This window comes from Clarias gariepinus, chromosome 9, assembly GCF_024256425.1.
Source record: "Clarias gariepinus isolate MV-2021 ecotype Netherlands chromosome 9, CGAR_prim_01v2, whole genome shotgun sequence".
NCBI lineage: Eukaryota > Metazoa > Chordata > Actinopteri > Siluriformes > Clariidae > Clarias > Clarias gariepinus.
In genome coordinates this window covers 16,967,412-16,995,113 of record NC_071108.1, presented here as the reverse complement: position 1 = coordinate 16,995,113, position 27,702 = coordinate 16,967,412, and the positions used below count along the sequence as shown (strand labels likewise).

General features: G+C 39.8%; 1 protein-coding gene across 4 annotated transcripts in view; it reads right to left on the bottom strand.

The window, feature by feature from the left end:
- The window catches only part of aopep (aminopeptidase O (putative)), an 81,616-nt gene that overhangs the window by 18,036 nt on the left and 35,878 nt on the right, over nt 1–27,702 (bottom strand). For all 4 annotated transcript variants that reach the window (XM_053503571.1, XM_053503573.1, XM_053503574.1 and 1 more), the window contains exons 10-13: nt 27,406–27,449; nt 24,371–24,431; nt 20,057–20,119; nt 19,071–19,154 (exon numbers count right to left, since the gene is read on the bottom strand). In XM_053503571.1, the coding sequence (XP_053359546.1) occupies nt 19,071–19,154; nt 20,057–20,119; nt 24,371–24,431; nt 27,406–27,449 (252 nt within the window). The remainder of the gene's footprint in view (nt 1–19,070; nt 19,155–20,056; nt 20,120–24,370; nt 24,432–27,405; nt 27,450–27,702) is intronic.

Here is a 27,702-nt window from a genome sequence, read left to right as displayed (position 1 = left end):
TTTTTAGGCTTTTAAATTTAGGATTCCTTTAAAATGGAGGGCACTCAATGGTCATCGAGTGTTCATTTCAGAAAATAACTTTTTCAAACCAACTTCTTCAAAGTCCTTTTTTGGAAGTTTGTCCATAAAGAAGGATAGCTCAGGCTTCAGTCCAGACAAGGCATGTAGCATATGCAGAGTAGCTATTTGAAATTTATACAACTTTTAACCACTTTAAAAGCAGAGTGAATGTAAGATCTAAATAGTCATTACAGCTAGGTCTGATTAGTTTACACTGTTGCTGGCTGTGTACATTAATCAGACCTGGATTTCCACAAGTTAATTGCATGGACTTTCTTCATAACCCTGCAATCAAGCAGTATGAAAGTCTACTTCTAAACGAGCTACTCCCTCACGTCGCCTCTTTTTGATATCAAACACTGTATCTAATGAAGATTTACAATTGTTTGCATACGCTGAGCACATCGGAAATGTATACTCCAACATACTTGTTCTGTCCCAGTGCCAATTACAGTAACTGCATTAACAGACACGGCTTCAAACCAGAACCAGACCTCTAATTTTCATAAATGGAATCTATGATTTGCCCCAACCACAGATTAAGCATCCAGAGCCTTCCAGGTCCTGTATCCTGTCTAAAAGCCTCAGCCTGTAGAGCTAAAAGCAATGCAATCAAGAGGCCCGTGAAATATACCGCAGCTGAGACAACAAGCAGCACCGATATATAAGCACCAGATAATACACGCGACAGATCTTTTAAGTCCACGGCCATATGTTCTAACTAGTAACATTACGGTGACCTTGAACCATGTGACACAGCTAATTTAAGGTAGTCTACGATAACGAGCTCCAAGACATCATTTGATGATTCCATATACGATTGTATTGATGTAACTATATAAACCATTTATAGCTCTAATGTTCAATCATAAGTAATTCCGGTCGAAATGCAGAAACCGGAATGAAGGTATATCACATCGCAAGTGTGATAAGTGATAAGTTTCATTTATTTCTGTCAGGCAACACTTTGCCCTGTGCCTTAGCCCCAGCATGTGCCTCTCACACACATCTTTTATCCTCTGGAGGAGAGAGGCGAAATAATAAATGTTGCTCTTAATCCACAATGGCACCAGAACATAAAGGCCAGCTTTCGTGGCACAAAAGGGCCATTTGTGTCCAACATCGCCGAAGCAGCTGACAAAAACAAACAACGCGGAGACGAGCGTCGGGAGAACCATCGCTTCAGCAAAAGAGTTGTTGAAAGCAGGAAAGTTAGATTGCAGGTGCTCGGAACACACATAAAAAAAAGCACAGACATGCAAGTGTGCCTTTTGAATTATGATGGACTGGTGAACACGGAGGAGACGGATGGACAGAAGACATCAAAGGAACAGAGATATATCCTGCAAGGGACACCTGTTGAAGGCAGCTTTGATAATACCTGCTTAAAACGGCATCAAAAAGATTGTGACACTTGCAGGTATTAAGACACGACGCACAAGGAGAGGCAATAGACTGAAAGAGAGCAGAGCCGAGCAGAACCGGCACACACAGTCAACGTCTGCGTCAAAAGAATTTCAGATCCGCAGCTCTGGATGTCATCAACTGAGTTATTTACAGATGTTTTTTGTCAAGTTTTCATGATGCTTTTACATGCTAAAAACACTGGGCCCCTGGTTACTCACACACAAGTCGAGCTCAGGTTGTCGAATTCAGTTCACTTTAGTTTTATTTGTATAGTTCTTTTAACAATGTAACAATTTAATTTCTGTAAAGCCCCCACGGAGGGGGCAAAAATCCCAAGCCTTCTTGATGGTTTCATGTGGAACATCCTCAGGAGTCACACGTATCTGTAAGAAGATCATAAACTCGTTGCCATTCATAATTAACTGCATTTCATTAAGCTAATTAATCCATCAGAAGTGATCTAGTGTGTTTTATTAAAAAAAAAAAAAAAAAAAGCGAGCATGAAGAGCATGGATTATTACTGAAATGATATAAATCAGTATTCTATCCTTGCTGTGCGAGAGAGAAATATGTATCTACCAAAATGAGACTTTAGTTTTACCCCAGAATATACAGGCTGTTATTCGTAATCCACCCTCCTTATCTTAGACATGTTTTTCATAAACCAGCACATGAAGAAAAACATTTTTTTTGCTTAAATTACCTTTAGTTCAAGTCAGGGTACATTGGCAAAGATAGGGGCGCAGTCTAAATAAGCAGATCCAAATGCAGCCCCCCGAACAGGCCTCAGAGATGCTATCTCTGCTAAAAGCCTGCTCTGGTTCGCCCGACTGTCACCTCGCTAGCATGACATCGTGTTATGAAAATGAGCTGCGGTGCTTTGAAGACGTGTTGCAAATGGACTGCTGTTTCTTTAACTTAGATTAGGTCCAGGTCCTGACAGAGGTATGCGGGATGGACTCAGACCAGATATCGCTCCCTCTCGATCTCTCCCCTCCTGCCTGCCATGCTTGGCTGAATCTCCAGCCCAAAACAACACCAAGAACAAAGGGGGGAAAAAGTGTGAAACTTTTTGAAAACCAAACCCAGACACAGTCAAGCAAGACTTTCACTCTCTCTGACGCTCACACACATAAAACGTACACACGGAACAAACCGACATACATGAATACGTAATGAGTTCGTGCATTAACATGGAAAGTGTAACAGGCAGAGAGCTTCCAGTTATGACAAGGCTTTAATACCTGTAAATCTATGTGACTCTCTGGAGATTGCTCTGGTCTCAGACGCTTGGAGGAACATTAAATCATACATCATCAAATTGTTTTCCTATTATACAAGAGAACAAGCAGTTATTCTCTAAGGAGATTAGAGAAGCCATACAGGCAGTGCGCAAAGACTCATCCACACACACTCACTGAGCCGCATGGCAGAGCGTCCCACTGAGAGCCCTCTAACAAACACGAACTGTAAATTACGCTTCATTTTGACTGGTTTGGTCTGAAAAAACCCAGCCTGGTAGCCGACAGCAGCGCTTCTCCCTGACTTTTTCTCCTGTGAGATGACTAATGCACAAATTAAAAGATTACACTAAATGAACTGCTTTAAAAGCATTATCACGAGGGCTCTGGATTCAACTAAAATTCATTCCTGGATCGTCTTCTCCTGCTTGTTTAGCATAAAGTTCACCTCCTTTCCTTTTTCATGTGCCTCTGCTAGTGTCACTGAAAGGTTAGAGAAACAAGAAGGGACAAATATGAGGAAGGATAGAGCGATAAAGAGACAGAACAACACCTTGGGACGATATCGCCTCCCTTTCATCTTTACATTCTGATCTCACTGCCTGTGTTGTTTCGACTCACTGACCCTTATTCTTCAACGGTGCGTACACTCAAATCTGAGCACGAAGCATGCATATGCAAATTCCACTATCGGATATCTCTTTAATCAGTTTCATCTTTGGCGTATCTGTTTGAACAAATGTGTGTACGGATTGCATGTAAATAATAATAAAATAAAAATTGTGTGATCATATGGAATATCTAAGCAGATGTAAGTACAGTAAATATTGATGATCACAACTGCACACACAAGAACCATAAATATCTCTATTTATACGTAATGGGGATTATAGTACACAGCTGCCTTCATTTACAGCAACCACAGACAAAAGCAGCTTTAATTAGACTTCACTGTATTGTATTTCTCCCTTTCATGTCTTTGTTTTTTTTTTTAGTCCTTAAACTAAATGCTTTCCTTTTTTTGCTCACTATGGCAACACCTGTATATATTAGGGGTTTATTGAGAGTATTTAGCGTTTCGTGTAAAGTGGATGTATTCCTGGCTAAACGTGGGTGTTCTGTAGTTATATGACATGTAAATAAGAAGGGACCAGTGGACAGGAGCTTGTGTCCATGCAGCTGAAGTAGATTCATTAAATGAGCTTAAAACGCAGCGTGAATAAATGATGTATGACATCTACATTAATTAGATTCACACATCATTATATGCCTCAACTTTCTATATCACAACGCTGATGAATAAGGCCTGGTGCTGGGTTATGTGCGGTCAGGAGCTCCTTAATAAACTATAAAATAAATTGTTACTGCTGACCTCAAATCATATGTGACTTATTTGATATTCACATCCATAACATTGCTTAATCACGAGTGGTTCATTTAGAGGATGCTTAAGAGGTTGCTAAAGCTTGATGCTCGACTAGTATGTATAAGTGCTTCATTTTTGCTGCAAATCTGCTCATTCTGTATGCAGATTTTGGTGATTATAGTGATCTATCCATCCCAGAATCAACTGATTGAGCATTTTTGCTATTTCTGCCTGGACCGTTAATGCGCTCTCTCTCTCTCTCTCTCTCGGACCCCTGTGCATTTTAGACCCAAATATAGTGTGGCCAACCCAATCTGATAAAGACTGTTTTTTCCTGGTGCACTGCCAGAAGGCCTACATTCATAATGGCCTTTTTATCCAGTAAAATCTTTGTGTTGTGGATTTCTACCTTGCTATTTTAAACAGTTCAATCAATGAAGTGTTGTCGGAAGGCAGCTTTTATAAGTTGATAAAGTCTCCAATGGGTCCAATCTTTCCAAATTTAATAACCTTAAGTCTCCACAAGATTAAAAATATATCTTAGCAAGTTGGAGTGTGTAAGCAGAATCCAAGTTCCAGTGCTTGATGATTATGGGCGAAGCACAGCTAGGTGTTGTAGCATTGTTGTGTTTACATGCTGTTGAAGAGGTTTAACAGGTTAAGAAACATTTGCAAATGTTAATGCAAAGGTTAATGCTTAGCAAATAAACCGAATTAATGGTGACTACTGGCCAGCACTATGAAAATCTAAATCTTGCATCTCAATACGCACCAAACCAAACGTCCTGTAGGGAACAGATGTATATATCCATCCATCCATCCATTCTCTATCTGCTTGGTCCAATTTATGGTTGCAATTTTATACACACACATTAACATTACAAACAACCTGCACATATTGTGTAGTTCCCACTTTGGCTGCCAAAATAGCTCAAGGCATAGACTCTACAGGACCTCTGAAGACGTGCTGTGGTATCTGGCACCAACACGTTAGCAGCAGATCCTTTAAGTCCTGTAAGCTGTGAGGTGGGGCCTCTATGTTTGTTCAGCACATCCCACAGATGCTCAGTCAGACTGAGATCTGGAGAATTTGAAGGCCAATCAACACGTCCAACATTGTCATGCTCTTCAAACAATTCCTGAAGCATTTTATGCAGTGTGGCATTATCCTGCTGAAAGAGGCCATTAGGGAATACCCTAATGAAGGGGAGCAGTTGGTCTGGAAAAATGTTTAGGTACAGTAGGTGTGTCCATATGAATGCTAGGACCTAAGTTTCCCAGAGCACCATCACTTTGCCTCTGCCAGCTTGCTTTCTTCCCATGTTAAGGGATATCTGATTGATCAGACTGGGCAACCTTCTTTCATTGCTCCTTCCTCAAGTTCTTATACTCATCATATACTATGTACTTTTGGCAGGGGATAGATTTCAGCATAGGCACCCCGACTGGTCCGCAGCAATTTTTTATCAATTTGTTTCATCAATAGTAGCTCTTCTGTAGGATTGGACCATTGATGAAATGTGGGTGACAATGACCACATCACTGGTTCACCATTTGTCCTACTAAAGTATATGTACGATATGTAAAAACACAAACATAGCACTGCCAGTCAGCCAACCAATTTAACTGTACCAAGAAGGCTAAAGGGACAAGTTTTTTGTACCCAGAGTAGCTTGTACTCAGTGGATAAGGCATTAGACTACGATTAAGACGATCCCAGGTTCACACCCCACAATTACCAATTTGCCACTGTTGGGCCCATCAGCAAGGCCATTAACCCTCAACTGCTCAGATTTACAGTATAATAAGATGAACATGTAAGTAGCACTGCAGGGCATCTGCCAAATGCCATAAATGTAATTAAAATCCCTACCCTTTTTTTTCTCTTTATAAGCATGAGCATCAAAACATTTATAAAATCAACGTTAGCAGCTACTTACATTTGTGCCAAAAATCAGCCAAGTGGTGTACTAAAATAAGTTGTGACAACTACAGTAGTTAACTGATCTACAAACAACAAATTTTACACATGAATGCAAAAAATTAATAGACATTTTTAAATACAGTTGTTTTTATAATACTCAACATTACACTGATAAAATTCTGAGATATACTAATGTGTAAAGCCTTTTTTTTTAGACTGTTCAACTAGCCACTACTGCACCTCCAAGTGATCCTGACTGAGGGCAATATGTTTAAAGTTTGAGATGTTGAGATTTGAGCTATTAGATAGTTTAGATTAGATAGTCTTAGCTATGAGAGGCACTTTGAGAGGTCTGCTAATCAATAAATGGAGAAGCTGCGTATCAGTCATTTCCATTAGAGATAGAAAATCAAATAATATCAGACCTAACACCCACACCTTTTTACTTTATGGTCATGTGAAATCAGAATTAGTCCAGAGCAATCACTGAACTAATGGAGCAAATCATTTCCACATGTATTTATTCAGTGTATAGTATGTATATTTAGTGTACTGTATATACAAGTCGATTTGAGCATTCGCTATAATTTATAGTACGTAAAACCCACTTTAATTCTACCCCCAGAGACACAGGGTTTCGGGGCAGAACTCAAAATGAAATACTGCATGAAAAGCCTGTTGCTTAAAGAGTGTTAACTGTTCTTCTAATTAAACCACACCATACTTGAATCTGTAATAGGATTGCAGAGAAGCACGGAGTCTGAGTTTTTTATCAGCACTGGGCCGGGGGCTTCAACTGGGAGTTTCACACTGTTTCACACTGTTGCGACATTACAATATGATTCGTGATAAGTTACTTAATGAAAATGTGAAATTTCCCAAAGAATGATGAATAATACATTGCTAAACATTTCATTGCCATGTTTTAATCATATTTTAAGGAAAGCCAGGCTTCCCATGTACAGATAGCTGTGCTTAGTTTCTTATACTGAGAGGTAACACTTTTCCATCTATAGGATTTGATGAACTGCCAGATACGTCTTCATATTAGATCGTGTCAGACTCATGGTTTTCCTGTCTCCAATCATCCACCAGGACCTTCTTTTAAACAAGGCATGTATTAGGTTACATGCATTTTTGTTACATATTTTTCAATTTATTCATCCAGACTCCCTCTGGAACAAATTCAGGGTTCATTAACAGGATTACAAATGCAGCAATCTTCAGCTGGAGCTATTAAACATCAAGCTTTCCTTCATGAGCACAGTCAGGCTTTTGAGCCAACACTAGCCCACTCTTTGACGTGTGAGTTGCACGCACAATCTGACCATATGTTTACATTTCAGCTGTGAAAATAAGCTACCGAAGAAGAAGTTTATCTGCAACACGTTAGCTTTAATCGGGCCTTGATTCCAAAGTCTAACTACACAGCTAATAAACGTAACTATCAAAGCGTGAACTCTACATTCACATTTACTGAACGCTCTGTGCTTTAGCTCGGTATGTAGGTCCCTTAGTCCTTAATTAAAAAAAATAAAATAATTATCTCTAAACAAGCTGCCAGATTTAGTGCACTCTTGTTTTCTTTTTAGTTTTTTTTTTTTTTTACCTCACTAAGAAAAGCTATAGCTACTCCAATGTAAAACACACCCGGAGTGGAATAGCATTTCTCCGGCAATAGCAATTTACTCTCTTCACAGGGAAGTACCTCAGCTCAAAAAGATCCCAAATTGATCCATCTCTGTACAGTGGGAGCCACGTCAAACAGCCGCTTGGAGCATGATAGGTCCATGACAGGACCGTGACAGGACCATGATCGATCCGTGCACGGAATGTGATCCCCCGCAATGACGTAGTTAACGATGCCCCGCCCCATAAACGCCCCCATGCGCTTTCTAAAAAGATAGTTGCAATGCTGTATAATTCCGCCAGATGGAGCATTGACTGCTTCAGTTAACTGCAGTGTCAAAGCAGCCGGTTACTATATTTAATATATATATAACATAACTTAAGTCAACATAGTTTCATAAAAAGATGATGTGGTAAAAAAGAGGGATAAAAAACGATTCATAAAACAGATTTAAATCACTCAATACACAACCCATGATGCTTATGCTATTTTAATTAATGATTAAATTAATTAATTAATAAAACTACTTATTGCAATATTTTTCACGACATCCTTAATAATACTTAAAGACGGTAACATCTGTAATTTATCTATACCAGTCGTTATAGGTACGGAATACAAATGCGGGCTATGTACAGTATTTTACATTACGGTGTATTTTATCTATTTCCGTTTAATACACTGGTAGATAATATTTTGCTGCAAAGTAAAGCTTAAAATTTAACTCCTGCTTGGGTTTGTTTTCGTTATATTTTTGATGTTTTCTCTAATGTTTTTTTTTCGCTGATAGTCAAAAATTGGCATAACAAATCGATTAATAACGCATAATATCTGGAACAAATATCTGTTCATACGGATCAGTATGTCTTTAGTCATTTAACCAGCATAACGTCTCCCCCATCAAAGATCTGATGGGGCATTAATCACTTATCACTCCGGTGAATAGATGCGGCAGCAGAGACAGATTAAATCCCCATAAACATTCACACCTGAACACAATACTAACAGAACTAAACAGTTCCAGAGGGTCAGCGCCTGTCATCAGGACAGGAATCACCTACAGGATACTACTGTAATTTACTGCTTATATATTTTTGCCATAGTTTCATTTGGTTTTACGCGATTTCATGTTTTATTTGTTTGTGTGTGTACGTGTGTGTGTGAGAGAGAGAGAATGAGAGAGAGGGCGTGCACGAAAGAGGGCTTATATTGTGATTCATCCAGGGTTACTAAAGCCAGGCTTACTACTACTAATAAAAAACATTTCAATGTAACCCATGGGTCTCAATCACAAAAAATCAGCCAACGCTGTAAACAGATGACAAAACAAATTATATAGGCTACCCTGAAACGTTAATTCGAACATATATATCTATATATATATATATATATATATAGGGCCTATATATATATATAAACATAAATATAAGATCGACTATTATTGTCAGGGTCAAGTTTACGGGGCTTCTCAGTCTTTCGTTAATTTTACTACTGACTCTAAACCAATGTGGCTTATTAAAGATGCACTGTTTTATTGGACATGGCTGTTTTGTAATGTTCTGCAGAATAAACACTGTCTACGGTTCGAATATACTGTGAACGTCTCAAAGTCACGTCTCTAGATCCTTCTGCAGTAATGTTATCGTGGTGTAAATTATTAACGTATCGATGTATTTCACTTGCAGACAAAATAGACCATGTCTAGTAACGAAAGTAATGAATTTCTCACCACTCTTCTCTTACGCAGCACGGCTAAAAAGATAAGAAAAGTTACACCAATCCTGCCATGATGCTACCCTGTCCCAACACTGGCTGGGGAGATGAACTCATACCAAAACTCCAAAACTTACTATTATTTCATGAGATGAAATTAAGCTAGGATGAAGAAAACAGAAATGAACTCCCCTCTGTGCAATATCTAAGTGTAACTGGATCAGCCACAAAATGCCCCCCGTGTAACTCTGATTAGGAAAAGCTCACAGACACCAAACCTGCAGCACTTTGGTGTAATTTTTATTATCTTTTTAGCCATGCTGCATAAGAGAAGAGTAGTGACAAATTCGTTAATTTTAATAACGTGATGTTTGATTGGATATTATATCATTTCCAAGTTCGATAGTGTCGATTTTAGAGTGCATTATACGTGCGATGCGAAAAGGAAGTAAATAAACACGTAGCAATGCAAAGAGGACACAGCTGCGAAATATTTAAGCAATATAAATTCAACAAAGTGTGATCATAATGGTTGTTGTTGCTGCTGTTTAGGTAATTGGTTCCACCGTGTTACTGAACGCAACTGTGTTCACAAAACCGAGCGGAGGGAAAGAAAAAACACTCGCTAACGCGTTTAAATGAAAAGGGGCGGCTTTTCTCTGAAGATAGCGATTGCGTAATGGGGGGCAATCCGTGCCGGGGGGGGGGGGGGGGGGGGGTTTAGGGCATAACACACCTCTGAACGTCTTTTGTCTTGTAAATGATTATCTTCGTTCCGTCACCTTCCAATCCCCCACAGCGCACACACTCTTTACACTGTTACTATGTCTTTTGGGGCACTTGGTTATACACAGCACCTTAATGTATGAAACACTTACTTCCTGGTTTGTTTTATTCTAAATATTGCTTATTACCTTTTCCCGCAAAATAAGCATTAAACATAAACAACATGTTATCATTGTGTAAATTATTAACATATTGGTGTCTTTTAATTAAGGACAAAAACAGACCCTGCGCTTGTGTTTAGGACTGATGCTGAACAGCTGTGTTCATAGGTTTAATCAACGATTTACAAGACAACAGTTAAAGCGGTTGTGGATGAGAGGTGTGTGTGTGCGCGCGCTCCGGCATTTCTCCGTTGCTTTAACACAAACATTTGGGCAGAGACAAGCAAGTCTGAAGTACCCCTCCCCCCGCCAAACACACACACACACACAGAGCAATTAGCACCATGTCAGAGTCAGTATTCTCCACTAAGGTTTCTTACCTTCCACTCCTTCTAAGTTTGTCTTTGCTCTTTTAATGGAGTTCTTAAAAAAACCCAAAAATTTTATACTGAGAAAAAATGATTATGGGTCACATAGTCACAAACACAAACTAGCACAGATACATATGATCAAGTGTTTAACTGTTGTTTTAATTTGTTTCTATAACCAGTAATAATAATAATAATAATAATTATTATTATTATTATTATTATTATTATTATTATTAGCCCAACTCTTTGACTATTTAAAACAACGTCGGGTCCCATTTTTGCACATTGAAGTTGTTGGTTTAAGTAAATGTATTTTTAAATACACAAACAATCCCCCAACAATTAAAACACGCACACATGACTTTAAAAATAAAATTTATTCTTCCAAAACTAGTCAAAGGTAAAACAATAATTTGTATAAAACAGGTAAAAACATGTTAAATTTTTGCTTAAAGGTCATTAAAATACCCGGATAACATCAGCTGCTTATCAGTCTCTATCTGGTTCTTTTATATTAAAATATCATTAAAAAAATATATTAAAGATGGAACTGTTTAATTCTTTGTTTCCCCCCTAAAGTATCAGACGTTTTGCAATTCTATGTTCAGAACATACAGTAGACCTGACCAAACATCATTCTAAAGCTGTTGCACTGTGACGTCATCCCTCCTACAGCTCCCTCAACAGCTTGTTCAGGCTCCTCCAGTATCTCCAAAAGGCCAACCGTCATCCGTCTGACCCCCCAATCCTTCACAGCGAAGCTCTGATTAAAGACAACAGGAGAATTTAGTGAAGACAAAGATAAATAAACTTTACAGAATATCTGGTTGTAATAAATATAAAAGATATTAGTAAACCCACACCACAGAGTGTGTAAAATACTGTTTTGGGGAATTCTGGAATGTAAATAAACTGGGCTAACTTTAACCATTGAACTTTGTTAGTGTTAACCCCGGTCTGTCTGTATTCTCGTCTGCATTAAATTAAAATGCGCTTTTCATACAAATAAGTTAGGCGATATAACACTCGTATATATTAGTTCATCTCTGAAGCCAAACTATAACTTACCCAGTACTGAAGCCCCCCACACCTCCTCACACACCTCCCCACACACACACCTCCCCCTCCTCACACTCCTTAACTGATAAACACTTCAGAGTTTTTATCCAGCTCGGTAACTAAGCGCTCGCGCTACCGCGCAAAGTCACGGCCAAACTGAGAAAAATATAAACCCGGTTATGAGCGTTTGGCTCGCGAGCTCCTGTACATCTATCCTCAGCTTGTGTCCTTCATGAACTGCATCACATTATATTCACAGATATAACCTGCAGATTAACTCTTACCCAAATAATAAATAAATGTTGAATTTATCCAGACAGCACGCGGTCAGATTCTAAAGGCATTTTTACAAAACACAAACACTCTTCATCCGGTAGTGCAGCTTTTGTAATAGGGACATTAATAGTATTTTTAAAGCTTTAGTGTCTTTTTAGTTGAAGAGGAGTGACATTGTGCGTTTGTGACACTGACAGTAAGCTGTAATGTTAACTCCAGACCTGGTAAACAGATCATTAAGTTATCTAAAGTTACATCGCACGCTGCTCGTGCTGCCAGTGATTTTTAAAACGGCCGGTAAAAAAAACTAAACTGGGAAATAAACTGTAAACTAATCCCAAACAAATTTTATAAATTAAAACACTTACCGTGAATAGTCCATTAATCCGCCATCTTCATCTCTAGTGCAGTTTGGCAGCGTCAGTTCGGCGGGGGTGGGAGCGGGTTGTTAAAATCACGTGATTGCAACGCAGCGCAGCTAAATTGCTGGCTTGTTGTTAACGTGTCCTTGAGAACGAAGCGCCATCTAGTGGTGGAACCAGGTCAATGCATAAATAGGGCTTGAATGGGCGTGTTTACTGTGAAATCTTGACACGCCTTTCTCAAAGAAAAAGGAGGGGGGATTACGGCGTGCATAGGGCAGCCGTACGCCATTCGTACGCAATTCACACTTCCGCGGCTATTTGGCGTGGCTCCATCTGTAACAATGGGGGAAGAAAAGCTTTATGAAAAGTCGCAGTTATTAGATTCATCTGTTCCACTCAGTAATTCCTGGCTCTTTCAGACCCAGTGGTTTGAAGCGATGGCCATCAATGCAGTTGGCTTTACAAGTGTATCCCCACAGACCCTCCAAGACGGAGAGGAGAGGGAGGTGTGGAGGAACAGGAGGAAGTTTAATAGCGTCAGCGTCGTCTGTGGGATTCGACGTCTCCTTCGCTCATTACCAAAAACACAGCCCTCAGTTTCTCCATCTGACAGATGTTTTCAAGTTGTGCTTAGCCGAAAAAGAAACGATGGCTGAGTTCACAGAGCGCGTTTTTTTTTTTTTTTTTTTATGTGGGAGCATTAATTTCATTTTCCCCCAGACGAGGCCCCTTCAGAGGGGCTAGACATCAGGGGGAAAAAAAACAGCAATTTGATTGACCACTATGGGCTACTGCACATTTATGAGGGTGCACTTACTCACAAATTGCTACTTTACTCGAAACCAGCTGGAGTTTTGGTGTTGAACGCTGGTGGAAGGGGGCGGGGGTATGGGAGGGGGAGTGTCTGCGGGTGCCGTGCATAATCGGTTAATGCTGTATGTGACTGTATATTTCCTGGCTGATGCCTTTTCCGTTTGCACGAGAAAGACAAACACAGATGGGATTAAATGACAAAGAGATTTTTTTTTTCTTTTTATCTCTTTCAGGAAAGTGCTTGCATTAAAAGCTGCCTAAACCTCCAGCCTCGGCGTCCTTTGAGAAAATTCAACAAAAAGCTCAGGCGCTGAGAGATCGAGTGGTCAGATCGCTGATGTGAGCCATTAAACAATAGTGATTGGAATTGGACACCAGACATCAGACTGGTTTGTGGTTCTGTCTCTCAGAATGTCTCTCAGGATTCTTCATGTGCCTCTAATGTACACTACAACACAACATGCAGTGTCCTACACTACAAAGGTATACGCATTAGGGCATGTGAGAGATCACAGTATCCTAGTCATTTTGACATGAGTACAGTTAACATAGTTCGAATCATCAGAATGTATATATAGTTTGACTTTACAAAAATAAACACACAAAAAAGTACAGGATGTTCACTCATTTTTACAAATACAAAACAACTGATTTATCTTGAGTGTAAATAATATATTCATGAAGTGATAAATAGTAAACCTTCTGAACTTCTGACACAAATATGGATAGCTAGAGGAAGACTAGATCACATCCACCATCACTACACACATACATACACACTCAAGGGCTGGGAGCCTCTGGGTACCCATTAGATTTTGATTAGATTATTAGATTTATCGCAAAAAATACGGTAAGTGCATCTTGATTTTCAGTTTCTATAGCCTGCATTATCATTTTTTTTCCATTAGGAACCCTTTTAAAACATGATATCATTTAGAGCTATCCTGATATAACACATTTCCATTCAAGCTGTCAGAATAAATCTTTCTCTTCATATTAGTATTATCACATTCATTTATAGCCTATTTGAAGTCAATTTTTTAAAAACACATCTGACCATAAGTTTAGCTGCTTTAGTAAGTTGGACGATCGCATTTTGATTAAAATCTCCTTTATGTGAGGAATGTGGATGTAATGAAACGTGCATGTAATGCGTGTGCATAATAAAAAGCACATGACTTCTCGGCTTATTCTCTCCAGCATTTTTTTTTTCCTCTCAGCAGATCCTGCCCTTCCCATGATCCTCTCTGTCTGGACACAAGAAAGATCTCTGGACCAAGTATCTCTAGCACACAAACACACATGGTTACAGTCATTGGCAAGGCGTCCACACTTATAAGCGCATATGTGTAGCACTGGAACTAGCCCTGGATGTGCACACTTTCTTTTTTTCTCGCCAAGTACAGCAATTTCATGGAATGGAAAAATTATACACAACTCAAAAGCACATTATTGTTCATTTCTACTCGCGCGCACACACAAACACAGATGCACTCTGCCTGTTGTTTATAGATTATTGTTTGTTGCTTTCTTAGATCTCATAGATTCTTACACAAGTCTAGTAACAGAAGGAGTGGGATTCTAGCCCCCCCACACACACAAACACACACACACACACACATCTACAGTATCCGCCTCAGTGCACTTGTGTCTCTGTGATGAGGAGCCGTACATCCATTTCCTCCCGTCTTCATAAATCAGATTTAGCCACTCAGACGAAGGGAAAACAGACGTGATGCAGAGGCGGGGAGAGGAAAACAGATTTACTGGATATATATATACGTTCCTGAAGCAAAAGGGCAGCAAAGACAAACAACCAAAATATACAGTGTACAAACATAACATCAAATGGCAAACCACGTCAAAGACATCTCAGACAGAACAACCACGATCTGTAACAAAGCACTAAAGAACCATAAAACGGGAGTTTCCTGATGATGCTCTTCGTCAGCCCTGTGTGTCCATACTGTACTTATCATCTATCTTAGACACCATAAAAAAAATATATGTTTTACCAATGTGCCAAAAGTACACAGATGTACGTTCGCATTATGTTGCTATAATAACTATTAAGTTTTTTTTATCTTAATAATAAAATTAATAAATACACAAAATAAAAACACAATAAACTATTTAAACATAAATTAAAAGCATCTATTTTGCTTTAATGGCCCATATTACATATGGGCTCCTGGGTCTTGCAAAGTAGAAAGGAGCAGGTGTGACCAGAAGAACTGGTATAGTATATTCTCCAGCACACTCAGTAAAACCTACTATCTGTTTTACGTATAAACCTACAGAAATCTGTATCCGATTTCTTTTCAAGCAAAAATTTTGACTATGTTTATTATATTATTATAAGAAAAGTTCTTTTATGTAGAAATGTTCTCAAAAGCATTTTTGCTTATGCCATTTTTTAGTGTTTCTAAGCCTTTTGCACTGTCCTGTAAGTAAGTAGTAACAGCTGTTTGATTATACTGAGCGTGCTGCTTTGTTTAAAGGCATGTAAATATTCTTTTGTAATATTATTTATTTATTAATTTATGTATGAATAAAAAACACTAAGTCACCATGAAAAACATGTATAACAAAATTTGTACTACAGATACACAGTACTGTACATACCGAATGAAACTCACTGTTATGATCTCTATCTGTTTTGTGTTGAGAATATTCACATTTACATTTAATATTCACATTCACACAGGGGGCTTGTGAGAAATAGAAGCTTTTTTTTTTTTTTTAACATAATTCAACCCTTGAACTTGTACAGTTCTTCATCAGCTTCACTCGAGTTAATAATCAGTCTCAGTCCACAAAAAGCTTTCTGATATAAGTGTGACTGATATAAGTTCTTAAAGGGATCTTTTTTAAAACTGATTTTTAAATCATAAAACTGTTGTTTAAAACATGACAACTGTAGCCAAAAAAATATAATTCACCAGATTTACTTTTTTTTTTTTTTTTTGGTTTGTGTTCCAGAAAGAACAGAACAGTCCACTGAACACGACACGGTCTTCTGAGACGCAGGGACGCAGTGCTGCTGCTTGTCAAAGTGCAGTCCTTTAATCTGCGTTTCGTTATAATTCCTGCAAGACTTTCCGGAAAGTTCTTTGGGATTCCAGATGTGATGCACTGGACATCTCTAGTCTCAACCAGATGTCCACTCAAAGCTGTCGTTTGGTTTGACATGGGGTCTTGGTTTTCATTTCAAAATAAAATAATCTAAAAATATACAGTAGAGCAAACACTGTTGTGTAAGCGTGCAGGTTAGAACTGATTTTTAGGGATGTTTTCACCTTTTCTGTGTGCTTTTTTTTTTTTAACTCATATTTAACAAGCCTGTAATTTATTAAGCCTCATAAAATGTTCTATAATGTTACAGTTTAGTACTTAATAAACACTTTTACATGTTGTACATGAACGAACTACAAAACAGGGAAGACACGTGGTGATGAATATACACTCACTGGCGACTATATTAGGCACATTTTGCCATTACAGGTCACTTTTGCCTTCAAACCTGCCTTAATTCTTCATGGCATGGATTCAATAAAGTGCTAAAAACATTGCTTAGAGGTTTTGGTCCATATTGCATTTTCTATAAACTCTAGAGATGTTTTTTTGTAAAAAATCCTAGTAGAAAAGCAGCTTCAGAAATATTTAGACCTGCTTGTCTACCATCAACAAGCATGCCACGTTCAAAGTCACTTAAATCACCTTGCTTCCTCATTCTGATGTTCAGTTTGAACTTCAGCAGATTGTCTTAAACATGTCTACGTGCCTAAACGTGTGGAGCGGCTGCCATGTGATTGCCTGATTCTCTGCGTCTGTGCTTTGTGAACAGAAAGTGATTTCACAAGATGTAAACCTCAAACGGGTGAGGAGCTTCCTCTTTTATTGGGGTTTCCAGTTAGCCATTAGCTAATGGAACAAATCGAGCAATGTGCTATCAAACAGAAAACTGATGACTTAATGCTGATAGCATTCACGATACATTTTTATTCCATCATGTGCAATGAATGATGGGAATATGAGACACGGAAACGTCCGAAAGCTGAGATGATACTCGAGTCTCTCTCGCTCTCCTCTCTGTGTCTGTCTAAAAATGAGCCAGAGCAGGCAAACACTCTCCATAATTTGGAAGAAAATGAAGCAAAAGGAATCTCATTAGCACATAAGCGTAACTAATACACCACAGCAAACCTCCCTCAACACACCATATCCGCTCATGCACACCCACACACTGGGGCAGGCAATAAAACTCGATTCTTTTCCGGTGCAAAACTTTCATTTCACATTAAAACGACCCAGATCTCAGTCTGGGGTTGATCAGGGGTGTCTGGGCCTCGACAACGCCAATTAGTAATGATGTAATTGCTGCGGAGAACGGCTGCGTGCCGGGGCCTTGCTCTTTCCTCTGTTTAAGAGCAACACCCGAACCTGATTTATGAACAGGCAAAGGATGAGGCACTCGCTTTTGAAGTCTGTGAATAAGTAATATAAAATACACCTGGAGGACTCGGGGGCTCCCGCCATTCTCTGCTAGCAGGCGCAGGGATGAAGGAGGGAGTTGTGAGCGTGCGTGCGTGCGTGCGTGCGAGAGGTCACTAGTGTTTCCTTTCAGCCTGGCTTTTATGGCAGCACTTCAAACAATCGCTCTTTCCTTCTCCCTCTCTCTCCGCCCAGCCCATCGTACGGAGCCAACTAGACTGTAATTGGCCTTTCTTTTCTTTCATGCCCCCCCCCCCAAGCTTCATCCTCTAACCTCATCCCTCAATTCTCGAAGCAAACACGTCAACCTGGTAGGTAGGTGCGAAGCCACTGTTGTTGTTGTTTGCGCACCAGGTGTCTTGTACTTTTCGGACACTTTCCAAACAGAACTCCAAACTAATTTCCTCTCCCTGTAATCGCAGGTGGAACATTCTTCACTTGAATTACAGGATGGAAAATGTACGTCGTCGGAAAACGACATTAACCCTAAACATATGACCGATACAAGCATTTTCGAGTAAACAATGCGGATTCTAGAAATTCCTGCATCATGAGCGTTACGTGTTTGACACACGCACTCAACTAGGCTGGTGTTAACCCTTCTTTCAAGTGTTTTTACTGCTCACATGTGTTTGTAAAGAGGCATTGTGTTCTAGCCACACACACACACACACGCACACACGCACACAACCCCACCACCGACGTGACAAACCCTGAATCAGATATGACCTCACTGCTGAAACTCAAACACAGCCTAATCATAATCATAATCATAAACACACACACACACTTTTGCTATTTGAGATGTGATGTATTTACAGTAAAGGAAAAACAAATGCTGACGTCAACTGTGAGTTAGAGATAAAAAGATTCAATGGTGGAAGTAAACAGCAGCCACTAGTCTTATGCACACGCAAGACACACACGCACGCACGCACACGCACACACACACACACACACGTACACACACACACAGAGCAACAGGCAGCGCTGGTGAGGGCCATTTTAAACGCTTCCACAGGAAAACACAAAATGAGCTGAGTCACGACTGTCCCATGATGTCATGCAGAAAGAGCAGCCAAGCCATTTCAGGACAAGTTTTCAAATCCCTGATTGTCCTCCTCTGTCTCTTCCTGGCACTTCATTGCCAAGAAATATGGGCGAAGAACAATGCCCACCCCCATTTCCCTGTTCTGGGCCCTTCCTTAGATCTGATAATGTCACGCCACAAGAAAAACAAAAAAGAAGCGGGAAAACTGTACAAACTGTACTGTACATGCAGTCTTAAAGAAATGCAAAGCCAAGCGGAGAAAAGAGAAAAGAATCTGCTGCTGGACGTAGAGGAGAATCAGGGTTTTAAATTTTTTTTTTTTAAGGAAACTAAACCCGAGTGAGGAGCCAGAAGACGACGAGACGGCGGAGAATGTGAGGGAGCTATTTAAAGCCGACGTGGCGGGGTCTTACCTCTTTGAAGTTCACCTTGGGCCCTGCTCTCTTCCGCTTGGTGCCCTTTCGAGTGCCGCCACTGAGGTGCATCCATTTTACAACCTGCAGAGCAGCACAGTGACAGACAGAAGGAGAAAGAGAGTACTCAACAGATTATATGCTTGAGAGGGAAGCATAATGTTGAATAATATGTACACGGTTTATTATGAGAGAAAATCATTAGGCATCTTTGTCTCACTCTCTCACGCACACACACCCTCAATCAAATATGCAGCCACGAGGCGTCTTTGCAATACCAGTGGGGACACATCACTCTCCATCTCTTACGCGCGCGCACAACTTCAAGCGGCCTTCAAGCGAGGGTCCACGAGGTGAGAAAAGTATCTTTCCGAATACGGTAAATATATCATAATGTTAAGATAAGCTGACAGAATGGCAGCAAAATGCAACGATAATATTAATAATAAAAAAGAAACAACTAAGGTTTCTAGAATATTTCCATTTTACATAGTAAAACTTGTTCTTACTGAATGAAAGATGAAACATTTGCTAAGTCCAGGTGTAACACTGGAGTTGGTCAGAGATGTTGGTTCCTGATAACATTCAACTGTATAGATATTATATGATCCTATTGCTCAACTCTACCTCTATATAAGTGCAACAGATAAAGATTCACAGGCACACACAGACGAGTTAACACCATTCCAAAGGACACTGAGTGCACGCACACACACACGCACACAGTTAAAAAACATCTGTTCTGGAACAGAGTCTAAAAACAGAAGTGTACTCTATTTTCTGATTGTGCAAAACATTTGCAGGTACAGGATATGACACAAGCATATAAGTGTGAGATAAAAGCATAATGAACTTCATATTTCCCACAGCTAAAACCTCAAACACTACGAGTGCTGCAGTACGTGAGACGTGAAATCTAAACGGCTGCTAAACTGGTAAAACAGCTGTTCCACCACAGAGAGCATGAGTTATCAGGATGGACTTACCTCCTGTGTGACTCGTGTGACTGCCGGAGACTGAGACCACTTCGAGCTGGCTTCTCCGAGCCACTGGAGCAAAGGAAGAGAGGAGGAGAATGTTAAGTGGAAAGAAAGAGAGGCAGAGGGGGAGAGACGAGGAAAAATTCCCTCATTAACTTGAAACGGGGCGTCAGTTCCTTTCTGATCCACTCCTCCAGTTGTCCGGTCTCTCTCTCTCTCCCTCTTTCATTTTCTCTCTCTCCCTCTCCTTCCTTCAAGCTCTCACGCAAGCTGCACTTAACCTTATTACAGTCAGCTCTGCCAGTACACTGCTCTGCTCTCTCTCTCCCTCTCAAATAAGCACACACACACACACTCACTGAGTGAGAAATACCCAGCAGAGGAGAGACAGCAGAAAACAGGGGGAGGACAAGCGCGAAAAAATGATGGGTGGGGGGGGACTTGGAGAGAGCGACAGTCAAGCAAGAGAGATAATGAAGAGACGGAGGTTAGAATAGGTGCGAAGCGAGAGTGAGTGAGAAGAAGGAAAGTGAGAAAGAGAGACAGATGTGCGGTAGCTGGTATCCAGTCAAAGCCAGACAGCAGTAGCAGTTCACGTCTGGGAGCAGAACCTCATTGTAATCAAACACTGCTTTCTTCTGTACTGCCTGGGGAGGAGCTAAAGCATTCTCTCTCTCTTACTCTCCACCTCTTTCTCTCTCTCTCTCCCTCTCTCTTTCACACACACTCACATACAATTGAGAAAGCTAATATTACATGCACATTCATGACAACTTTTCCTTACACAGAACTGTCTGTCTTTCTTATAGTATCTCTGTATTCATATATTCATTAATATGCATTATGGAACTATTTGAGAAAGTGTGTATGTGTGTTTAAGTGTGTGCATGTGCATACACAGAAGAAGAACAGCGTGGACAAAGGCTCAGGTGCTGACAGACCCCACACACTGGTTTCCCCAGGGAGTGATGTAGCACATGACTCCTAAATTTAGCCTAAGTCTACTCTGATCAGCAATAACGTTACAACGCAAAAGCTTTATGGCCAATATTGTGCAGGTTCCCCTTGTGCCACCTTTGGCTCCTCAGGGCATGACTCCACAAGCCCCCAGGGTGCGGTGCGGTGTGGTGTCTGACACCAGAATGTTTCAGTGGATCCTTTGAGTGCTGTGTGCTGCAGGGCAGACCTTCTGCTCACAAATTGCATCGGTACAGCATCTGGGGAACTTGGAGGCTGGATCTGTGGCCTTGGGCTCTTTGCTTGATGTTCTCCAAGTGCAGCAACCTGTGGTGTACTGGGTGTTCTGGTGCCTTTCTATTTTGACCAACATTTAATTTTTCTTTGATTTGTGCTGTGTTGGCTTTTCTTTGTGATTGGAGCGGACAGGCTAGCCTTTGGTTCCCATGGAGAATGAATGAGTCTTGGGTGCTCATGATCCTGTCACCAATTTACTGCTATATAATCGGTAAGCAATGATTGTATAACCAATTTCTTAATTTCCAAAGCACCAAATATAATTATTTTTTTTCCAGAATCTTGCAGGTTGTATTTGAATCCACACTCTGGATCAATTCCTGCACTGGTTTCCAACGTGAAAATGTGGAGACTTTTGAACACAGTGATCGTACACTGTTATGTGCCAATTTAGTCTTTGGAAAATCATTGCAGAGCTTTGCATCAAGTGCAGGTATACCAAGGTATACCAAGGTATCTTCTTCAATATAAAATAGCCCTCTTTATGACTTCACTTGCGCTCAACTTGAAAAGATTCCACTCTGAAATAATATAGCCTCAACCTAGACTTAAGATCTGCTGACTACAAGGTAAGTGATGTGACTACAACACTGCTCCTGGGTAATGCAAAACACCTGGAAATGACCAACAACAGGATTTCTGTCTTTCTCAATTCAATTCAACATGCATTACTAGGACTCTTACTGTACTTCTATAGGTATTAGCAAATAAATAACAGAAAGATCCTGCTGTGTGAGACAAAATGTGACAGGTGAGCTGAGCTGCATTCAGTAACCAGAGTGATCTACTGTGAGATCACCGGTTTAACCCCAGGACATGTTGACGGCTTCAGTCTTAGCATCCATTTTTCTTGTAACTACATACATTTCCTAGTAGCTTCACTGTAGTTACTGAATAATTCATAGTAGTTACAGAATATCTTTAGGGCAAATGAGTGAATAATAAAAGGCCATTAGGGGTTGAGAACAGCAATAGTTAGGAAAATCCAATTCTGTTACCAACTGCTTATTGGAAAGCAGTTCCACAGACAATATGAGTCCAATCCTCATGCCAAAATTCCCCGTCTTTAATTAGGACCTGCAGTGAAGTAATAACTCTTCCTGTGTTCATCTGATAACACAAGTACAGCTTTGAAGCAAAGGCAATGTTTGAGCTATATGCTCCATCTTACCTGATAATACATCCCAAACATAAAATCAGTGTAAGAAGGTTTAATGATAGGAGCTGATATGTAGCTGAGCGACAAGCTGTGGAAGGCTTTTCTTATATGAGGTCACAATAGAGGAAAAATCTAATTAAGCTATGGCCAATACAAAAATTAAATGTCCCGTCCCCAATCATATTTTGATTTGTGCATGCAAACTAGAGACTCAACTACATATTGATACTATGGAAAGTACTATAATGTGAGTATTGTATACTACGTCCACTGTAACTGAATGAACAGACATGTGTACATTTCTGATAGTCAACAGTGGAACTTACACAGAGCTGATTAAGATCTGTGACATTTCTCACTGATGAATATTAAGCATGGTACTAATTTTAGTATTGGTACCAAAAGCGTACTTCTCTGAGAAAGCGTATCTGAAAGAAAAAAAAAAAAAGGCCAGATTTCTAGTTGTGACTCTCGGCAAAAGGGCGAGTCAGGCGTGTATGTGGATGTGTGTAAAGGTATTTGTCTGATTTGGGATTGGAACTGTGTGCAGTCCAGAGCCTTCTGGCAGTAAACTGCTCCTGCTAACAAGAGATGGCTTGCATTGCTGCTTTATTGCTCTAATGGCAGCTCACGGCCTGGACATTATCCCGCCTTCAGGGTTCAGTCAGACAGCATGCCTCTAAAAGTCTGCCATTACCATTATCATAGTCTGGACCATGTCCTTCCCTTTCCTTTATTCGCTTAAAAACATGCACACAGCCACAAAGAATTCCTCAATGCGTAAGCAAAAGGAGGGAGAGGCTCTAAGACGCATACACACTCTCAGAACTGAAAGGTGACAGAGACATTTATGGCTTCACACTGGACTGTGGAGGCATGGCTGACATTTGAGTGAATGTCACTTTATTCCACACAGCTTTATGCATCCTGATGCCTCTGACCCCGGCTCACACACCTGCTGATACAAGACAAGATTTGTAGAAATCTCTTTTTTTTCCCTTCTAATTAGAAATATTAGAATTTGAATGTAGGAGTCGATTCTATAGGCCGAAGAAGTTTAATAAGGCCAAGGGAGTAAAAAAAGGCCCACATCTCGGGTACTCACGAACTCCTGATGTCTATAAAAATAGAGTCCTATTTCTATCTCATTAGTCATTCTATGGGTGTGTGCATCTCTTGTGCCTTGTGTGTTAGAGAATGGGTGTTCGCCAACTATTTCCTACCATTATTTGTTTTGATGAACGTTAAAGTACGATATAGTGTAAAAATCTGTGTTCAAAATCTATAAGATGAACCTTTAGCTTGATATGCACAGAACCACAGAACTGTGTGCCAACTTTAGTCACAAATTCCATAGCACTTACTGTACAGTAAAGGAGATTCTGCGTTGCTGTAAAATTCAGCAGGAAACACAGGGCACACCCTGCTGAGGGTTATGCATCAAGATTAATGCTGCAGCAGAAACATTATCTCAGCCTGGGATCAAGGCAAATTTCCTCGCAAAGTGTTTAACAATCGTCAAATCCAATAATAACCTGAGTGACTCGGATAGCAGACGATGAATCACGTGAATGGAGTACATTTTCCCTGCGTGATTTCATAATCATCTGTATTAGGCGCTAATGGCAGCGCTGTTTAAACAGGCTATCAAAGGCCGAACAGAGCTAAAATTAGTGATGAAGGCATAGCACTCCAGCCTGGAGAAACACCTCAGGTCTGAATACTTTAAAAAAGTTAAAGAATAAATTTCAATTGCGCTGAAGTGTGACAAGGACACAGGGCCCAAGAGTGTAGTCTCAGGGCTTCTGTAACAAGCTTTGCATTTGCTCAGTTTCATATTTTACTAATAAAGCAAACAGCTCAATATACAAGGTTAAAGGTGTTCACTTATTTGTTCGTTTTCTTACCTTTGGAATTCCAGGTGAATCCAGCCAGTCTGAGTAAATAGATTCGAGAGTAACACCTTGACTGAAGAACCAGAGGAAGATAAGCAGGGGATGTGAATGAAAATCAAACTTCGCTTTCATTTGATTCAACGCAAAAAATGCCATATGTAATCATAATACATGAGGCAGACACATGGTGTTCTTGACAGCAGATATACAGAAGTGAAACCATATTTTCCTTCGTAACTCAAGCCAGACTTCTTTCTGAAATGGAAATCTTGTTAGCTTGCAGAAGCACACCTGCACATATAATCAGTTGATGGATTGTGCCAGGCAGGTATTAGAGCTGATCTTGTCTACATACGCAGCAATCAACGTACATTTAGGCTGGATGGAAATGATGGAACCCAACTAAAAGTCTTAAAACACACAAATACACGTCTAGACCCAGAGCTCCATATACATAGAAGAAAACAGTACTCATGCCTGCAGCAGACTGATAGACCTCACTTGGATGTTACTCTGCTTCGGTATATTCTAGCAGTCTCATAATCAGGGCTTGTACACACACGTCTACGTTGAAAAATCTCACGCTGAAAAATCTTGAGCGATAGTCTTAAGAGTCACAATGGAGCTGGTAATAGAGAACTGAACTGATGGAACTAACCCAATCCTAATCCTAACCCTAAATTTACCCTCTTTCTGACAATGATTATTATAAACTATAATTTTTTACTATATAGTGACATGAAAAAATATTTGCCAACCTTCCTGATATTTTTTTTTGCATATTACACACAAAGATAAGATAACCCGAGTAAATACAAAATGCAGTTTTTAAAAGATTATCATATTTATTTAGGGGAAAAAAATCGGTCCAAACCTTTCTGGCCCTATGTGAAAAAGTAATTGCCCTCATGGTGAGAGCCATTCTCCAAAAATGGAGATAACTCGGTACGGTGGTAAACCTTCCCAGCAGTGGCCGGACTACCAAAATTACTCCAACAGCACAACTACAACTCAGAGCTCCAGGAACTCATAAAAGAACCCAGAAGAACAGTTAAGGTCAGTTTTAGTGATTCAACAATAAGAAAAAAACTGGGCAAACATGGCATCCATGGAAAAGTACCAAGGCAAAAAAAAGGTTTGGAGACAATTACTTTTTTACATAGAGCTAGACAGGTTTTTGTAACTTAGAAACTGCATTCTGTATTTACTCAGGTTATCTTTGTGTAATATTTAAAAAAATTGATTTATAGTCTGAATTATTGAAGTATGGTAATTATGAAACAAATGGGGAAAAAACAGCCAAAAAAAATGTATGCCACTGCAACACTTGAAATTCACCCTGCTCCATGATCTCCTTCATTTCATCAGCAGTAAACTCACTCTCATTTTACCACTCTACAAATTCTTTATCAACATTTATTTAAACTTCTAAACAGCAGATGCACTAATTCGCTGTGTGCACCATTCCCTTTTTGTTTTAATTGACTTTTTTTTCAGCTTCAAACCTTGCGTTGAGGACATGAATATGACAAAATCCTGTGAGAAAAGGGAAAAATTCAACAAATACAAAAGAAAAGACAAATAAAGAGGATTCTATTAAAGATGGAAACAAAAGCTAGAGGGAATGCAGGGGGCGATGAGGAAAATGCAGATAAATAAAGAGAGACAAACAGAAAAAATATGCAAACTGGTGCATGCTGTCATTTGTTTTGTCCAATAACAAAATCACTCTTTGTTTGGAATTTGGTCAGCAGAGGCCTGAACTGGCCGGTTTAGCATGTGGAGGAGGAAGCTTCTTGGACTGAACTACCTGAACTGATAGCGGAAAACAGAATGCAACAGCTGTTTGGATACTGATTTAATGCTCCCCGGATACTGCATGATGGCATGAAAGTCACTGCATAATCAGAAACTCCATTGTTGCTGATTAAATGGAAAATGGACGGAGACATCATTAGGGAAACAGCGGTTAAAAGGAAAAATACAACAACAAATGACTCGCATGTTGTACTGTATACATGTATAACATGTGATCTTCAGTAGTGCACTAGATTTATTCTGAGTTGATGTTATTAGTCTATTTTCACTTTAGCTCCCGGTTTCCCACATTTCCCACAATGCTCTTTGACTACTCACTGGTAGTCATGCCAGTGGACATTATGCTGCCATATGACTTGCTGGAAGTGGAATTAGGCCATTTCTGATCTCCGCATCTTCAAGGCGCTGCAGAACAAGGTAGGTTTGTCCTTTTCAGCAACAATCCAACCAGTTAATTTTAAAACAAAAACAGCAAACTATTATACTGTATATACTGTAACAAGCCTGTAAACAAAGTACAGAAGTGCTCCATTGTTTGCTGTTGATGCATGTTGTTTTAATAGCATATGGGGTTAAGGAAACCTTCCCGAAATCAAGTGAGAGATTTCTTTCCTAGCTCTTGCTTTATCTCCACCTAGTGAGCAATGAAGTAGTGCTTTGGTCCTAAAGTACATCCATCTCTGGCACCTCCTTCTCTCTCAAACACATCAGTTTCAGCTTTCATGCTAATGCTTTTAATCGTGCTTGTCATCTCGTAGATCGTTAACTAGCTGAGTCTCTATTGCAACTCAACAGTGCACAGAACTATTGTTTCATACAGTAGCTGCATAGCATTCTGGGACTTTTAGTCTAATGATGGTGGTCTCCATTAATTCTAGGTTGGAGTTCTTATTATTCTGATATTAAAAGTCACTGTAAAATAGGGAGTGATAAAAGGGAAAAAAAAAATCTACAACTAAACACTAGCAATATTCCTCCATGTCGGCAAATAGTTCATATTACTTCACATTACAGATATTTTAATACGTATATGTATTACAGGGAAGGGTTTTCTCCCTGGCAATATTATGTGATGCAGAACATTTAACAGTAATACATTAAAATGTAGGTTGTGCATAAAAAAGCTGAGACACTCACATTCAACTTCCTCAACCTTGACATTTGACAGTTGTGTTAAAAAGCTTTGTTTGTTGAGGCAAGACAGGAACACGCAGACACATCATGCTTACCTTTTCAAAGCTGGGAATGTATCCAGAAACATCTGAAGAAAGTCCTACATGAAACAATCAGGGCATCAGCAAAGAGGACTTACAAGACGCTTCATCTAAAATCCATACCCTCTCCTTTCCCCCCACCCTCCTCCCCATCCTGCTAATGTGGCTCTCACAAAGAAGACAAAGGAAATTTAGCCTCTAATCAAATCCAGAGTGAGCCAAGTGCATTTTGGAAAGCCTCTGCTAAGCGTTATAGAATGAGGGTTGCGATATATTTGGTATGACATAAAACCGGAAGCAATGCAGACGTGG